This window comes from Cryptomeria japonica, chromosome 7 (assembly GCF_030272615.1).
Source record: "Cryptomeria japonica chromosome 7, Sugi_1.0, whole genome shotgun sequence".
Classification (NCBI taxonomy): domain Eukaryota; kingdom Viridiplantae; phylum Streptophyta; class Pinopsida; order Cupressales; family Cupressaceae; genus Cryptomeria; species Cryptomeria japonica.
Window position 1 is genome coordinate 318,554,598 of NC_081411.1, and position 15,254 is coordinate 318,569,851.

The 15,254-nt window shown below is 36.1% G+C and overlaps 1 protein-coding gene across 4 annotated transcripts in view; it reads right to left on the minus strand.

Moving 5' to 3' along the window:
- LOC131051574 (uncharacterized) overlaps positions 1-14,156 on the minus strand; it is a 32,832-nt gene extending 18,676 nt beyond the window's left edge. The window contains exons 1-2 of one of the 4 annotated variants that reach the window (XM_057986150.2): positions 13,594-14,156; positions 13,199-13,470 (exon numbers count right to left, since the gene is read on the minus strand). In XM_057986150.2, coding sequence (XP_057842133.2) covers positions 13,199-13,331 — 133 coding nt within the window. In that variant the 5' untranslated portion in view covers positions 13,332-13,470; positions 13,594-14,156. Of the gene's footprint in view, positions 1-13,198; positions 13,471-13,589 lie in introns of all 4 variants that reach the window. The other 3 variants (XM_057986147.2, XM_057986148.2, XM_057986149.2) reach the window with 3 other exon arrangements.
- Positions 14,157-15,254: the final 1,098 nt, after the last annotated feature.

Genomic DNA, 15,254 nt, shown 5'->3' on the forward strand with positions numbered 1-15,254 from the left:
AAACTACATTCCAAGAAGGCGGAAGACTTGGTCTATGTGCATTCAAACTTGAGGCTCCTAACACACAAAGACAATACCTACAAACAAGGGGAGGCAAAGCATTGGGATGTTGAACCAGAGCATGCAGAGTTGGATGATTCAATTGCCCGCCTTAATGCACTTGGAGTTGATGATGATAATGATGAGCTACTTAGTGATCATGAGGCTGCTCCCGAGGCTGAGATTGCTAGTACCACTGCCAGTGGCACTGTTTGTGCTTCTAATTTGCCACAGGAGGATGATGATGATATGTTTGATGACTTTTGATGATATTTGATCAGTGATGGCTGATTGTTAATGTTGACATTATTATTTTTTAACATAAACATTGATATGGTGGTGTATTTTGGCATTTTGCTATGTTATTTGCCATCTGGACTAAAAGTCTACAACATTAATATATATGGTGGTGTATTTTGCTATTTATTTGCTGCTGCATATATGTATATATTTTTATTTTTTTATTTCTATATGTTTTTGTATGGACGAACCCAAAGCAAACCCGAACCCACCCCCCTAAAAAAATGAACGAATTTGTGAACCAGAATCTCAAACCAGAATCCGAACTGGCAACTTAGCTAATATTGAATAAGTTTCTGGATAAAGATATTGCAGACTTTGGAGGTTCAATATTATTCCATTTGGTGAGTTCCATGTTTATTTTATGTTAAATGGACCTATTCGTAATAAAGGTATAATATTAGCGGTGAGTTCAATATTGACGATTGATATTGTGAAGTTGTGCCTTTGATTAATATTGCAGGTATTATTAAAAAGGCCGATTCAATAAAGAGAAAATATTAAGGTTTTGAGATATAAATTTATTGTGGAAAAACAAGATCGATTCATTAAAGAGAAATATTAAAGCTTTGAGCAAAATAACTTTGGTAGTCTCGTGCCTGGCGTGAGCAGCTTACTTTCCTAAAGCACAAGACATTTTCTTGAGTGCATGAAGGGGTAAGCTGAGCACAGCTTCATTCTTTGGTGTGAGGATTGCACAGCAACCTCATAGTTGGCAGGGTGATTGTTCAAAGCGGTGGCTTCATTCTTAATCATGCTTTGTGTGGCATAAGGGTTTCCAAATTGGTGTGATTTCTGCAGAGGCTTAGTTTTGCTATTAAAAGAAATCGTGGGCGCTATCTTGCTCATGGCATGAAGACAACATTGCTGCCGAACCTTATCTCGGACTGGTTCGAACCCCTGGCTGAAGATTATTACTGCTGTATCAAATAAAGCAGTCTTCAGTTATCTCTTGCATTGGATAAATTGAATACATCCTTGTTTGGCGACATCCAATGCCAAAATATATCCCTGTATTACTCCAGCAAGAAACTGATGCAATCTATTATTGGTGCCACCTGTGCAAGGTCAGAAAATCTTCTATTCTGATTTAAGTTCCAGTTTGAATGATTCTGAAAATGGTTCTGAAAGTTATGATTGGTTAAGCATTTATTTCTGTTATGCATTTTCTATCTTACCATGTTGAAACTTCAAACATCAAGCAAATAAACCCATAACCAAGAATCAAACAGCAGCATTCGTATTTCAGAAATTAGTGATATTGAGAAAAAGCTTGAGGAAATAAGAAAGGGTTTTTACATGGAGCAAAAGAGATTAAATGAAATATAACAACGTTGGCTGAGTAAGCTTCAAGGACATGACTTTGATATTGACTTTGTCAATGAGAAAAATAATGTTGTTGCTGATGCATTATCTAGAAACCCTCATTTTGCTCACTTTCAGAAATTTCAGCCTCTTGGAATGATCATCTACTCGTAGAATATTCAAAAAATCAGCATGCTTATGAGATTCTAGATGGTAAAATCAGTGATGAAAGGTATAAAGTGTTGAATGACATAATTTATTGTAATGATAGAGAGAATCTTTTTTGTACCAGAAAGTAAGCTAAAACATAAGATTCTTATTGCTGTCCATAACAATCAGCTTGCTGGTCATCCAGGTTATTTGAAGACATACATGTACATCTGTGAAAGACTTTCATGGCAAGGTATGAGAGATGATGTTCTCAAGCATGTACCAGAATGCATAGAGTGCCAAAAGAACAAAGCTGAAGTTTGTTTTCCAGCAGCACTGCTACATCCACTTCCTGTTCCCAATCAAAAGTGGGAACAAATATCAATGGATTTCATCAACAGGCTGCCCAAGATCAATGGTAAGGATTGTACTTTTGTTGCGGTGGATAGACTCACTAAATACGTTCACTTTATGTCAATGCCTTTCAAGCTTAAAACACCACAAGTTGCTGGTCTATTTTTGAATGTGTGTTCAAACTTCATGGTGTGCCAAAAAGAATTGTAAGTGATAGAGATTGCATATTCATCAGCACTTTTTGGCAAGAATTGACGAAGCTGGATGGAACAGAACTCAATCATCGCACTAGTAGGTATCATCCTCAAACAGATGGTCATACAGAAATTGTAAACAAATGGCTTGAAGGCTACTTGAGAAAATATGTTTCAGGGCAGCAAAAGGCATGGGCAATGTGGTTACAATCGGTAGAATTGTGTTACAACACTACATATCATATGACCATAGGTATCACCCCATTTAACGCTTTGTATGTTTATGAAGCTTCTGCATTTGTGGACTTGGTTTTTTCTGATTCTAGAGCCCCTAAAATCTCTTGAGTGGGCCAAAGAGAATCAAGATATCCTTAAGGCACTTAAGGATGATATTCAGATTGCACAGGAACAGCAAAAGAAATATGCTAATCGCCATTGAGTTGAGCGGTCTTTTGAGGTGGGAGACATGGCATTTTTGCGTCTTCAACCTCACAGACAATCCTCATTGAAAGAAGTGGAGCGGAAAAGCTTAAACCAAAGGTTTATGAGCCTTTCAAGGTGATTAGAATAATTTTGGTGAAGTAGCATATGTGTTGGAGCCTTTCAATGCATTCTATGTGTCATGCCTCAAAAAGGCTAATGGACAGCATGTGATTCCTTCTATAGAATTGCCCCTTATAGATGAAGAAGGTAAGTTGATACTCATTCTAGAAACAATCTTGCAAGTAAGAGAGAAGAAACTGAGGCATAAAAAGATTTCTGAATATCTCATCAAGTGGAAAAAAATTCATTTGGAGGATGCAACATGGGAAGGAGAGAAGATTCTTAAGAATCCTAGTCTACAAATGCTTGAAGACAAGCATTATTTGGGTGGGGAGGTCTGAAATGTAACTCAAGCCATGAGACTTTACTATGCATTGGCTGTCCTTTCCTTGGCTTACCCAAAAGGAAGAGAACTTGGAGCATCATGTAATGTCCCCATTTTGGAATAGGGTTTAATAATAAATAATAATTGACATAAAATTAAAAAAATATAATATAATATAATCAAAATTTAATTTAGTTAATGCATGGTCAAAACGCATGGAATGAAGAGTTGTGACTCTCTCAAAAATGAGATATAAGAGAGAGAAGAGATCATTTGAAAAGGGATAAAGAGGAGGGAAGAAATGAATGAAGCATGGGAATCAAGGAAGGATTGATGGAGGAAGAAAGGAATGGAAAGTAGATAAGGTTGTCTCTTTCAAAGGGCAAGAATTATGAAGGTTTGTACTATTTCAACTAATAGTGAAAGTTTGTGTCTCTTGCCCAGGGGCAAGCATGATGAAGATATATGACCTCTCCCTCATATGGGAAGATATAAAGGGAAGAGGGTTCATTTGAAGAAGAGATAGAAGGGAAATCAATTTGGAGAATAATATATAATTCTCAAAAGAAGCAATGAAAGGTGGTGACTTGATTGTTATGAAAGGTGGTGCCTCAATTCCTATGAAAGGTGGTGACTCTTCCACCAATAAAGTATAAAGGAGAGATCATTTAAAGGAAGGTTAGGAAGAAAGATGGAATAAAATGTATAAGGCATTAGAAGCAGATTTAGGAGCAGATCTAAATCAACAAGAAGATCGAATTTGGCATTTATAAGAGATTGAATACACAGCAGTTCGATTCTATACTTTGGTTGTGGTATGGATTTCCATAATAATGTAATAATTATGCATATATCTGTATACTTCTGAATTAATATGCATTGCTGTTTATGATTATCTAACATAGCATAATAGATATATTGCTGATTCATGGTGTGTTACTATCTATGACTGGTTTAACATATGGATATAGGAAATATGTGATTATGATATAAGATGTTTATGCATATTTATTCTGTCTAACTGCTGTAACCAGCCATGGTAGAGAAATTGGGGAATTACAAGTAGGGGAACAGCGATGGGGCCATCTTCTAGGTACACCACCTCATGTTATAAGACCGGGAAGTCCCATGGGACCAAAGGGATACAAAGGGTACTGCCTTTGGGCTTAAATGGATGGACTTCTGGGGCACACTATTGTGAATACTCCTCATGCTCTCTATCATGGTAGGTGAATGCATTAAGAATGTTCAATCATGGGAAGTAGAATAGAAGTGGCAACATTGAGGAGAATGGTTACAGGACACCTCACTAGGTAAACCACCTCATATGGATGGCATGGACCACATGAGACCAAGAGGGATGGTATATCCACTCTTGAGCCTAGGGTAGGGGATCTCTAGGGCACCCTATCGAGTCAACTTATCCTAGCTTCCCTATTATTGAATTTCCCCAATAAATTAGAGATATCTTATGATTAAGTTTATGTTCCTAACCCTAGCAGGAAAGTTTCTTGGAATTGTGATTTTAGGGCAAAAACTAGGGCATTTACAAAAAGGGACATTATACATCATTGGGTAAGTATTAGAGTCTTTGGCTTGCTCTCTATTCGATTCTTGTGTTAGAGATTTTTCATGGAAGAGTAAGAATACTTACTGACTTCATCCATGAACTTACCGTTTTGCTTGTTGACTCACAGGTGTCAATGACATTGGATATATCAAAAGCAGAGTTCTTTAATCTGATGAACAAGGGTTCCATCAATGAAGAAAGATGTAATTCATGCTAAATGGTGGCAGGATTTTGAAGTTGATGAAGAAAAGGATGATGAGCAGAATGTCTCTCTGTTGCATGACAGTTTCATTGACAGGAAAGATGACATTCCAGAATGGCTTTGCAATGACCAAACTGCAGCAAAAGATGAGGAATGGTTTGATAAGAGCTTCTCTGACCAGGCTGTCTGTCACTTGCTGAGCAATTGACCATGGATATAATGGATGAGATAAACGTGCTCAAAACACCATGACTAATCAGCAGTCTGTTGCTTCACTGCCGAATGTCAATGGCAGGTGTAAGACAGAAGTGGATATTGACTCTAATTCTAAAACTATGACCAATCTGCCTCTCACTCTTTTTATTCTAGCTTACTCTACTCTATACAATGTCATGTACTGACCCCACAAACTGTTTGTCTAGGTTATTTTGATTGTGTGGTACTTAGCTTGGTGGAACTATGCTGGATATTACGCTTGTCTAGCTTTTGTTAATGTCCGTAACTTCAATAGATACCATTTCCTACCGTGGCTGTTAATGTTTTGGTTTCTTTTGTACGTTTCATATTCGTTTTCATCTCTTTCATGAGCTCTGTCGGTATGAGGATCTCGTGTGTCAACGTCTTGGTGTATCTTGTTGGTGCTAGAGGAGTTTCAAGCTGTTTTGTAACTGTCACCAAAATCTTTGTGTCTCTTTGCTTTCCGTCTTTCATCTTCTCGTGTTATATTGTTCTCGTGCTCTTGTTCTTTCTTTTTGGGAATGTGTATTGTAACAGGTTCTTCGAGGAGTGCAGCTATATTTTAAGCAAGACAATTTTATCATATGCCTTCAGTAATCTTTTGCTGGACGTATTTTTTAAGGGATGATGCTGTCTTCAGCTGACTTGTAGTTTTTCAATCTCTCAGTATTATTCTTCTATGTTCGATTGATTTGTGATCTCATCTCATTGTAAAGAGGACATTTTCTGATTATAAGGTAGAAGTCCTCATTTTCTAAGAGCTTCTTGTTAGACTTAAAAGCATTGTATCAGATTCATATTGATAATAAAGATTCAATTTTGGTGTGGCTGGGTTTTTCACCCTCAGGTGGAGGGTTTTCCCAGGATAAATCATTGAGTCTCTTTTTTGTATTCTGAATTTTTTTTAATCTTTCTGGTTCTAATTTAACATGGTTTTAGAGTGGGTATAAAGAAAAGATAAAGAACCAGATTGCTTAGTTTTGAAATTTTCTTTATTTGAAGCTCTGGTCTGTTTATTTCAAGTTTTTCATTATGGTGAATGGACTCAAAGTTGAAGACAGATTGGATGGTGCAGCCAGTTACACTTCATGGAAATTCAGGATTCTTATTGTGCTAGAAGAGAATGATCTTCTTAACTATGTGAAGTCTGTTGTAGATGAACCTTCAGATGACACCGAGAAAGCTCAATGGAGAAAGAATAATCTCATGGCTAGAAAGATTCTAATTGATTCTGTTAAGGATCATCTAGTACCTATTATATCCAAGTTGAATTCAGCCAAAGATATGTTCGAGTGCCTTCAAAGCTTGTATGAATTCAATAGTACTAGCAGAGCTCTAGCATTGAGACGTCAACTTCTTCATATTAAAATGAGTAGAGGTGAATCTGTTGTTTCCTTCTTTATGAAGATTACAGAATTGAAGGATCAGCTCAATGCTATTGGTGATTCTATTGAGGATAAAGATTTGGTTATGCTGGTCATGAATGGCCTTCCTCACTCTTGGGAATCTTTCATTCAAGGTATTAGTGGAAGAAATGAATTACCCAAGTTTGATTGATTGAGGGTTGATTAGATTCAAAAGGAATGTAGATTGGAGGCAAGAGGAATTGGACGTAAATTTCATCATGAAGAAGACCATGTTCTTCCTGCCCATATGTCTAATAGAAATGGAAGGAAAGGAAACTTCAAAAAGAATAGAGAGAGAAATTCTGATTCAGCTCCTGAGTCTAAGAAAAGAAAGGATCTCTCTAGGGTACAATGCTTCAGATGTGACAAATTTGGTCATTTTGCTAAAGAATGTCCTTCAAGACCCAAGCCTCAAGCTGCTGCAACAAATGTTGAAAATGTTTCTCCTCATAGAGAGTCTAGTGAAAATTCAGAGGGGTTCTTATTTATTTCTGCTCTCTAGTAACATTCCTACTAACAGTGATACATGGCTTATTGATAGTGGAGCCTCCCGCCATATTACCGGTTATTGTGAACACCTCTCCAACTTGAAGGAAATAGATTCTCATCTTCAAGTTATCATTGGTGATAATGCATGTTATTCTGTGAAGGGTGCTGGTTCTACTTCCTTTCAGTTGGATTCTAATATTTCTCTTCTAAGCGATATGCTCTTTGTTCCTGGTATTAAGAGGAATCTGATTTCTATTTCAACATTAGAAGACAAAGGTTATCATGTTGCTTTTGTTGATGGAAAAGTTCTTGCATGGAAGAAGAACACCAGCATTCAGTCAACTCGTGAGATTGGCGTTCGTCATGACAGTCTTTACAAGCTTTCAGCCCATCCTATTCAAGCATTAGCTCATGATTCTACAAGCTCAAGTGAGTTGTGGCATAAAAGATTTGGTCACCTAAATTTCAGAACTTTGTCTTCAATGGAGAAGATAGTTGTTGGTCTTCCAAAGCTGAATCAAAACCATGAAGATGTCTGCAAGATATGTGCTCTAGGTAAGAATGTTAAGAGTACTTTTCATAGTAGTGAAAATAGAGCAAAGGATATTCTAGAATTAATTCACTCTGATTTGTGTGGCCCTATGTCAGTTGCTTCCCTTAGTGGTTTTTGGTATTATGTTACCTTCATTGATGACTTTTCTCGTAAGTGTTGGATTTATTTTCTTAAGTCTAAAGAATCTGATGAAGTGCTGTCCAAATTGAAAGAATTTAAAGCACTTGTTGAAAATTTATCTAACAAGAACATAAAGGTTCTAAGATCTGATAATGGGGGAGAATATGTTTCTGGTTTATTTCATAACTTTTGTGTTGAAGCTAGGATTAAGAGGGAGTTTTGTGTCCCTTATAATCCTCAACAAAATGGTGTAGCTGAAAGAAAGAACAGGACAATTGTTGAGGCAGCGAAGGCTATGATCCATGATCAAAGTCTTCAAACATTTTTATGGGCAAAGGCTTGCAGAACAGCAATATACATTGAGAATCGTAGTCCTCATCAAATCCTAGACAACATGACTCCAGAAGAAGCTTTTTCAGGTATCAAACCAAACATTAGTCACCTCAGGATTTTTGGATGCCCTGTCTATATTCATGTTCCAAACGAGAAAAGAACTCAGTTAGAACCTTCAAGAAAGAAAGGCATCTTTGTTGGTTATAGTGAATCTTCAAAAGCATACAGAATCTACATTCCAAGTCAAAAGCAAATTGAAATCAGCAGGGATGTGTCTTTTGATGAAGATGTAGCTTGCAAGAAATCCAAAGAGTCTTACATGGAATCTGATAGAGAAGACGTTGGGCCTCCTCAAGACATAGATATGGCTGATCCGGATTCACCTTCAGAGATTCAAAGGGAGAATACAGATTTAGAAGACTCTGCTGATCCTGTTGATCCAATTGATTCTATAGATACTTCTGCAGGTCCCAGTAATATTTCAGCTAATAAGAAAAGACCATTGTGGGCTCGGCACACTATGGAAGAGGCTGAAAAATATGCAGCCCCTCATGGCACCTTCAAAGAGAGTAAAAAGCCTCATAAGTTTGTTGGATATGTAGCTTTGATGAGTCACTTTATAGCATCCGAGCCTTCTAATTTTGAAGAAGCCTCAAATCAGCAAGTGTGGAAGGATGTCATGATGGAGGAGTATCAAACCATTATCAAAAATGATGTGTGGGATATTGTTCCTAGGCCCAAAGGTAAATCTGTTGTTTCTTCTAAGTGGTTGTTCAAAATAAAACATGCAACTGATGGGAGTGTAGAAAAATATAAAGCTAAATTTGTAGCTAGAGGTTTTTCACAAAAGGAAGGCATAGACTATGAAGAGACTTTTGCTCCTGTAGCATGTTACACTTCTATCAGAAATATTATTGCTCTTGCAGCTGTTAAAGGGTAGAAATTGCATCAGATGGATGTAAAGACAGCATTCTTGAATGGTGTAATTAAAAAAGAAGTTTTTATTGAGCAACCATATGGATTTGTGATTCATGAGAAAGAATCACATGTATGCAGATTGAAAAAGGCCTTGTATGGCCTTAAGCAAGCTCCACGTGCTTGGTATGAAAGAATTGATCGGTATTTGTTGAGCTTGGGTTTTCTCAAAAATGATGCAAATCCAAATATCTATTTCAAGGTAATCAATGATAAAGCCTTAATTTTAGTTCTATATGTTAAAGATTCATTTCTTACTGGAGAGGATGATCTCATTGCTAGATGTAAGAAAGAGTTAACTTCTGAATTTGAGATGAAAAATCATGGTTTGATGCATTATTTTCTTGGTTTAGAAGTGTGGCAAAGACCAAATGAAGTCATATTGAGTCAAGGGAAATATGCCATTGACCTTTTGAAAAGATTTGGTATGTTAGATTGCAAGTCTATGACAACTCCCATGGAAGCAAATCTGAAAAAGTTACATGAGGTTGCAACTAGTTCAAACTTAGTTGATTCTACTATGTATAGACAATTGATTGGATCTTTGATGTATTTAGTTACTAGGTCTGACATATGTTATGTTGTTAACACTCTCAGTCAGTTTATGAGTGAGCCTAGATAGATTCATTTTGTCGCAGCTAAACATATATTGAGATATGTGCGTGGTACAGTGGGGTGTGGTCTGAAATTGCAAGGTTTTTCTAATTCAGACTGGGCGGGATGTGTACTTGACAGGAAGAGCACTTCCAGTTGTTGTTTTAGCTTAGGTTCAGCTATGATTTCCTGGTGCAGCAGGAAGCAATCATGTGTGGCTCAAAGTACAGAGAAGCTTAATATGTTGCAGCTGCTACAGCAGCTAGAGGAGCGGTGTGGCTTCGCAAATTGCTTGCAAGATTGTTTGGACAGCCTTTAGAACCTACAATGATTCATTGTGATAACCAAAGTTGTGTGAAACTTTCAGTTAATCCTGTTTTTTTATGATAGAACCAAGCATGTGGAAATAAAATATCATTACTTGAGAGATATGTTTCAAAGGAAACCAGTGGAGCTCAAGTACATTTGCACTGAAGAGCAAACAGTGGATATTTTCACCAAGCTACTTCCTAGAGCGAAGTTCTGTTATTTTCGAGACAAGCTTGGTATTGTGGAGAATGATGCTCTTGCTAAGAGGGAATATCAGCTGTAATGAATCTTTTACATGTTGTTAATGAGTTCTTCTTTGTGAAGGAGAAGTTCGAGGTGCAATCCCTTGTAATGCATTTTTCTCTATGATAGAGAAATTTGAGGTGAAAGCCCTTGAGGCTCTTTTCACTAATGGGAGTAGCCATAGTGAATGTCATGTTGAGAGACTCCATGACAACATCACGTTGAGTGACTCCGTGATGAGAGCTTGTGTTATTTCACTCATGGTAGTAGCCATGGTAAACATCATGTTGAGTGAATCCATGATGCCAATCACGTTGAGAGAATCCGTGATTAATTTTTGTTGTTTTCATTTTGTGTTTGTCATGTTGAGAGACTCCAAGGAAGGAAGCATAAACTCACGCACTCGAAAAAGCTATTCATGATATCTCCTTTGTTAAGAGGGAGTGTTAATGTTCGTAACTTCAGTAGATATCATTTCCTGTCGTGGCTGTTAATGTTTCGGTTTCTTTTGTATCGTTTCATATTCGTTTTCATCTCTTTCATGAGCTCTGTCGGTATGAGGATCTCGTGTGTCAACGTCTTGGTGTATCCTGTCGGTGCCAGAGGAGTTTCAAGCTGTTTTGTAACTGTCACCGAAATCTTTGTGTCTCTTTGCTTTCCGTCTTCCATCTTCTCGTGTTATATTGTTCTCATGCTCCTGTTCTTTCTTTTTAGGAATGCGTATTGTAACAGGTTCTTCGAGGAGTGCAGCTATATCTTAAGCAAGACAATTTTATCATATGCCTTCAATAATCTTTTGCTGGACATATTTTTTAAGGGATGATGCTGTCTTCAGTTGTCTTTTAGTTTTTCAATCTCTCAGTATTATTCTTCTATGTTCGATTGATTTGTGATCTCATCTATTGATTTGTGATCTCATCTCATTGTAAAGAGGACATTTTCTGATTATAAAGTAGAAGTCCTCATTTTCTAAGAGCTTCTTGTTAGACTTAAAGCATTGTATCAGATTCATATTGATAATAAAGATTCAATTTTGGTGTGGCTAGGTTTTTCACCCTCAGGTGAAGGGTTTTCCCAGGATAAATCGTTGAGTCTCTTGTTTGTATTCTGAATTTTTTTTAATCTTTCTGGTTCTAATTGAACAGTTTTTGCTATCATATTGTAAGTCCTCTTTTGTGAACTATATGCAATATAAAAAAATAAATATTCTTCAAAAACATGAATAGTCAAGTGGTTGGTGATTTTTGTGCGTTGTGAAAATTATGTGATGTTTTTATCAGGATTCAACTGCATGTTTTTAAGTATGATGCAATAAGTGCTGAATGCACCATTCATTCTCATGAGAGATGGTTTCTTGTGAAGCATTGCTCATGAAATTTGGGTCAATGAGCTTGATTCAATAACCATTTAATTGAAAACTGATAAAAACACTACAACGTGCATATTACTAAATTTAGGGAACATATTCTTGGTTTTTCCATTTATAAATGAAAATTAGAGTTCAACACACATCATAAACCAAAAAATGAGTGCAATTCATATCAACTTCAAGTTTGCATATAAAAGAGCTTACAAGTTATAAAATTCTTACAACTAAAGCTCATAAAAGTCTGTTGCCACTGTGTGAGTGTCCTCAAACTAGATGGTATAACTGCATCACCCTCAACAGAACCGTCAGCCATAGGATCATGTTGTGAATGCGATGAAAAATCCAATAATGACAAATTTTACAACGAGAATTATGAGTCTTTGACAAGCAATTGACGATTTTTAGCTAGTTTCTACCATAAACTTGCCAGTTACTCATTTGCAAGTATTTAAGCGAATTACTCATGAACTAGTTTGAATTGCAAGTACTAGCAAATTTTGTGAGTAATGGAAGGGTTTTTCAACTAGATTTTACATATCCCTCTATAATTTCGGTATGCTTGTTTTATGGTGTTAATAAAATCAAACATTTTTTCAGAGTTCAAAGAATAAAAAATTTAAGATACCAAATATGCCATATAGCACAGTCCTTTCTTGTTTCTACTCAAATTTGTATGCAGCAGAACCAGAGCAGCCAGATACTCCTTTATCACTCCGCAGGCACACGCATCCCCATATCTGAAATGGATACATATCCAATACAGATACTGACCCATGTATGCCCAAAAAAACTTGATTTTCCAACCATGCCAAATCCTATGTGATTTGATTTTTTAAAAATTTGATGTAAATCTTCCTATATTTAATTTTAAAAAACTTCATTCATGTAATTTTTAAAAAATATTAATTGGTATAAACAAAACCTACACCAAATGAGAAAGAAAAATGAAATGTTTTTCTATTTCAGCAACCCATATTTTTTGGCTTATCTTCCAATGCAACTCTACCATTTTTGCATAATGTAAAATTTTAAATCAACCTATAATTATGTAGTAATTATATATCTATATTGCTTTTGAAGTAATGAAAATCTCCTATAACTAGTTTAGAAAATTGTGTTAAATATATGAGTGCATGAATTTTTTATCAATAGCATATCCAAAAGTATCATTGAGGGTCTTAAAAAATGGCCCTATCCGTATCCGTGTCCATGCAGTTTTGAGCAGAACACGAAAGAGTTTTTAGAGTAAAAGTGCAGTTAACTAACAATTACGAGCATAATCCCATTAACACCAAATGATAGATTTGTCAAAAAAAGCTAGTATGCATTAAGGGCACAACTGTGATGAAAAGGAATAATACAATGCAAAAAAAAAAAAAAAAGTTAGCAATCATTAAAGACGCAACAATAATGAAAATGCCGTATAGAAGAACTCGTAATTACAGAAATAGAGCATCTCCAACCTCTGAAACTTCAAATTTTACTACAAGCATCCTCCATTGCCAAGGCCTAGAATCAGTAGCAACCAAATAGAAACATACAAGAAGAAAATGCAAAAAAATGCATAAATAGGCACACAAATATGTACCTAGATTGCAGTCCGCACGATTAAGCTGCACTTTTTGGGCCTTCTCGTCACCATCTGTGCTCGACTTGATTTTTTTGGTATCAGACAGCTCCTCAATCTTCGGTGCAGGACGTTGCTTTCCCTTTGATGCCATCTTCACCTCTCAACTACTTGCCTCTCGAAGATTTAAAATAAGAGCTTTCCCCAAGGCTTAACGGTAGCGTTTGTTCAAAACAACATTGTCGTTTGGCACAACCTAAACCCTAAAAAGCGTAGCCTAAAACCCTGCAAGTCTGAAAACAGAAGACATATGCTATTGTCAAATGGGTATACCAAAATCACAAAAGCAAAACAAAGGCAACAATTGACGAAGCTAATAATTCAATATTGAATTTAGCTATTTGGAAACTACCCACTGTCTATTTGAACCTGTAACCTGAAACTCTGAGAGTCCGATAACAATTTCCCTCGTATTGTTAGATGGGCATGCCAAAATTGTGAAGGGACCAGATGAGAACAAATTTATCGAGGATAAAATAGAGTCTGAATAAGGAAATATGAGATGCCCACTTGAGATAGTTTGCATTAGAGTGTCTATGACCGCAAATATCTTGTTTGCCCGACCACAAATTTCAATAAAGTACGGAGTCTGCGGAATGGTGCAACTTCAGTGCTCAGCACAATATCATTATGAATGTACTGTTTTCCCAAATTTGCACCCAGCACAGTATTATTCGTTAATTAAATCTTACCTATTTACAAATGCTTAAAAAACAAACTCCTTGACTCTCATTCTTTTTATACACACGACTTTATTTTATGTCGGCAGAAATAGTCGCTATATTGGTAAAGAGACAATTATGGTCGTGGGACGTATTGTTTTCCTCAGAAGGGATCCTGGTGGAGGAATAAGTCCAGTAGCCAAGCTTCATCGGTTCCCGTCGCTTCTTGAGCAAGCTTTCAAGTAAGACGATTAGGTAATATGACGTGAAGGTCATAGGTAGTTTTATTTTATATATAAAATTTATTTTCAAAGTTGGGAAATATATTTTTATTATTTGCTGTTTTAGTAGGATCAGTATTGTGATGGATAATTAGTGATTTTTATAGTTATTAAATTATATATTTTTATGTCGACATTTAAATATATGAAAATTAAAAATTATTTTATTGTCAGTTTTAAAATTTTATATTATTTTTAATAATTTAATGTTAATTATATCTTATTTCCATTTCTAATATTATTATTATTAATTATGGAGAATTGAAAGTTTCCCCACATAAATTCATTCTTTTTCTTAATAGATCATTTGCTGTGATCAAAAATTTAATAGAATATTGAAAGTTTTCTTTTACTTTTGTAAAGAAGTTAATGGAAATATAAAACTAAAAGCATTTTTACTTTTGTAAAAAATTTAATGGAAAAATCTATATAATTATATCTTAATAATAATAATTTCATATTAACTGCAATATCATAATAATATAATAAATTTAATGGTTTGAGAGTAAGATGCATAACATTTTTGTCATGTTCTCTATTCTGGTATTCAGTCTGTTTTGGATGGCTTTGTCGTGGGGGTTCTTTATGTTTTGAAGGGGTGTGCATGTGGGGTGGGGGTCCCTTATGTTATGGCTGCAATGTTTAGGGAGTTTTTTGTTGTGTGCGGTGTTGGTGGGGTCGTGGTTTCATGGGTGAGCAGCTATGTTCACGTGGTGGAACCAATGGAGCCTTAAGCTTTGGCATCTTAGTGTTCTAGAGAGACATTTGTGTTGGGTGATCTCCATCATGATGTGAGGAGAGCTTAAGAGTTGAAGAGGGTTTTGGACCTCGAGGATTGGAAATAGGGGTTTCTCTCTTCTCTTATGTTTTTTATTTTGGTGTTTTTTTATGGATGATTCTAGAGCTGCATTAAATTTGGCAGTCTATGAGGCTATGGAGAGGGTAGAGCCTTCTTCTCGGATGCATGTAATGGTAATGGATTAGATGCATAAGATGTCAATGGTGAAGGATCTTCTGCAAGAGGAATCCTTTTTTTGGGAATGGTTGCCTAGAAAGAAGCCATGAGCATCCTTT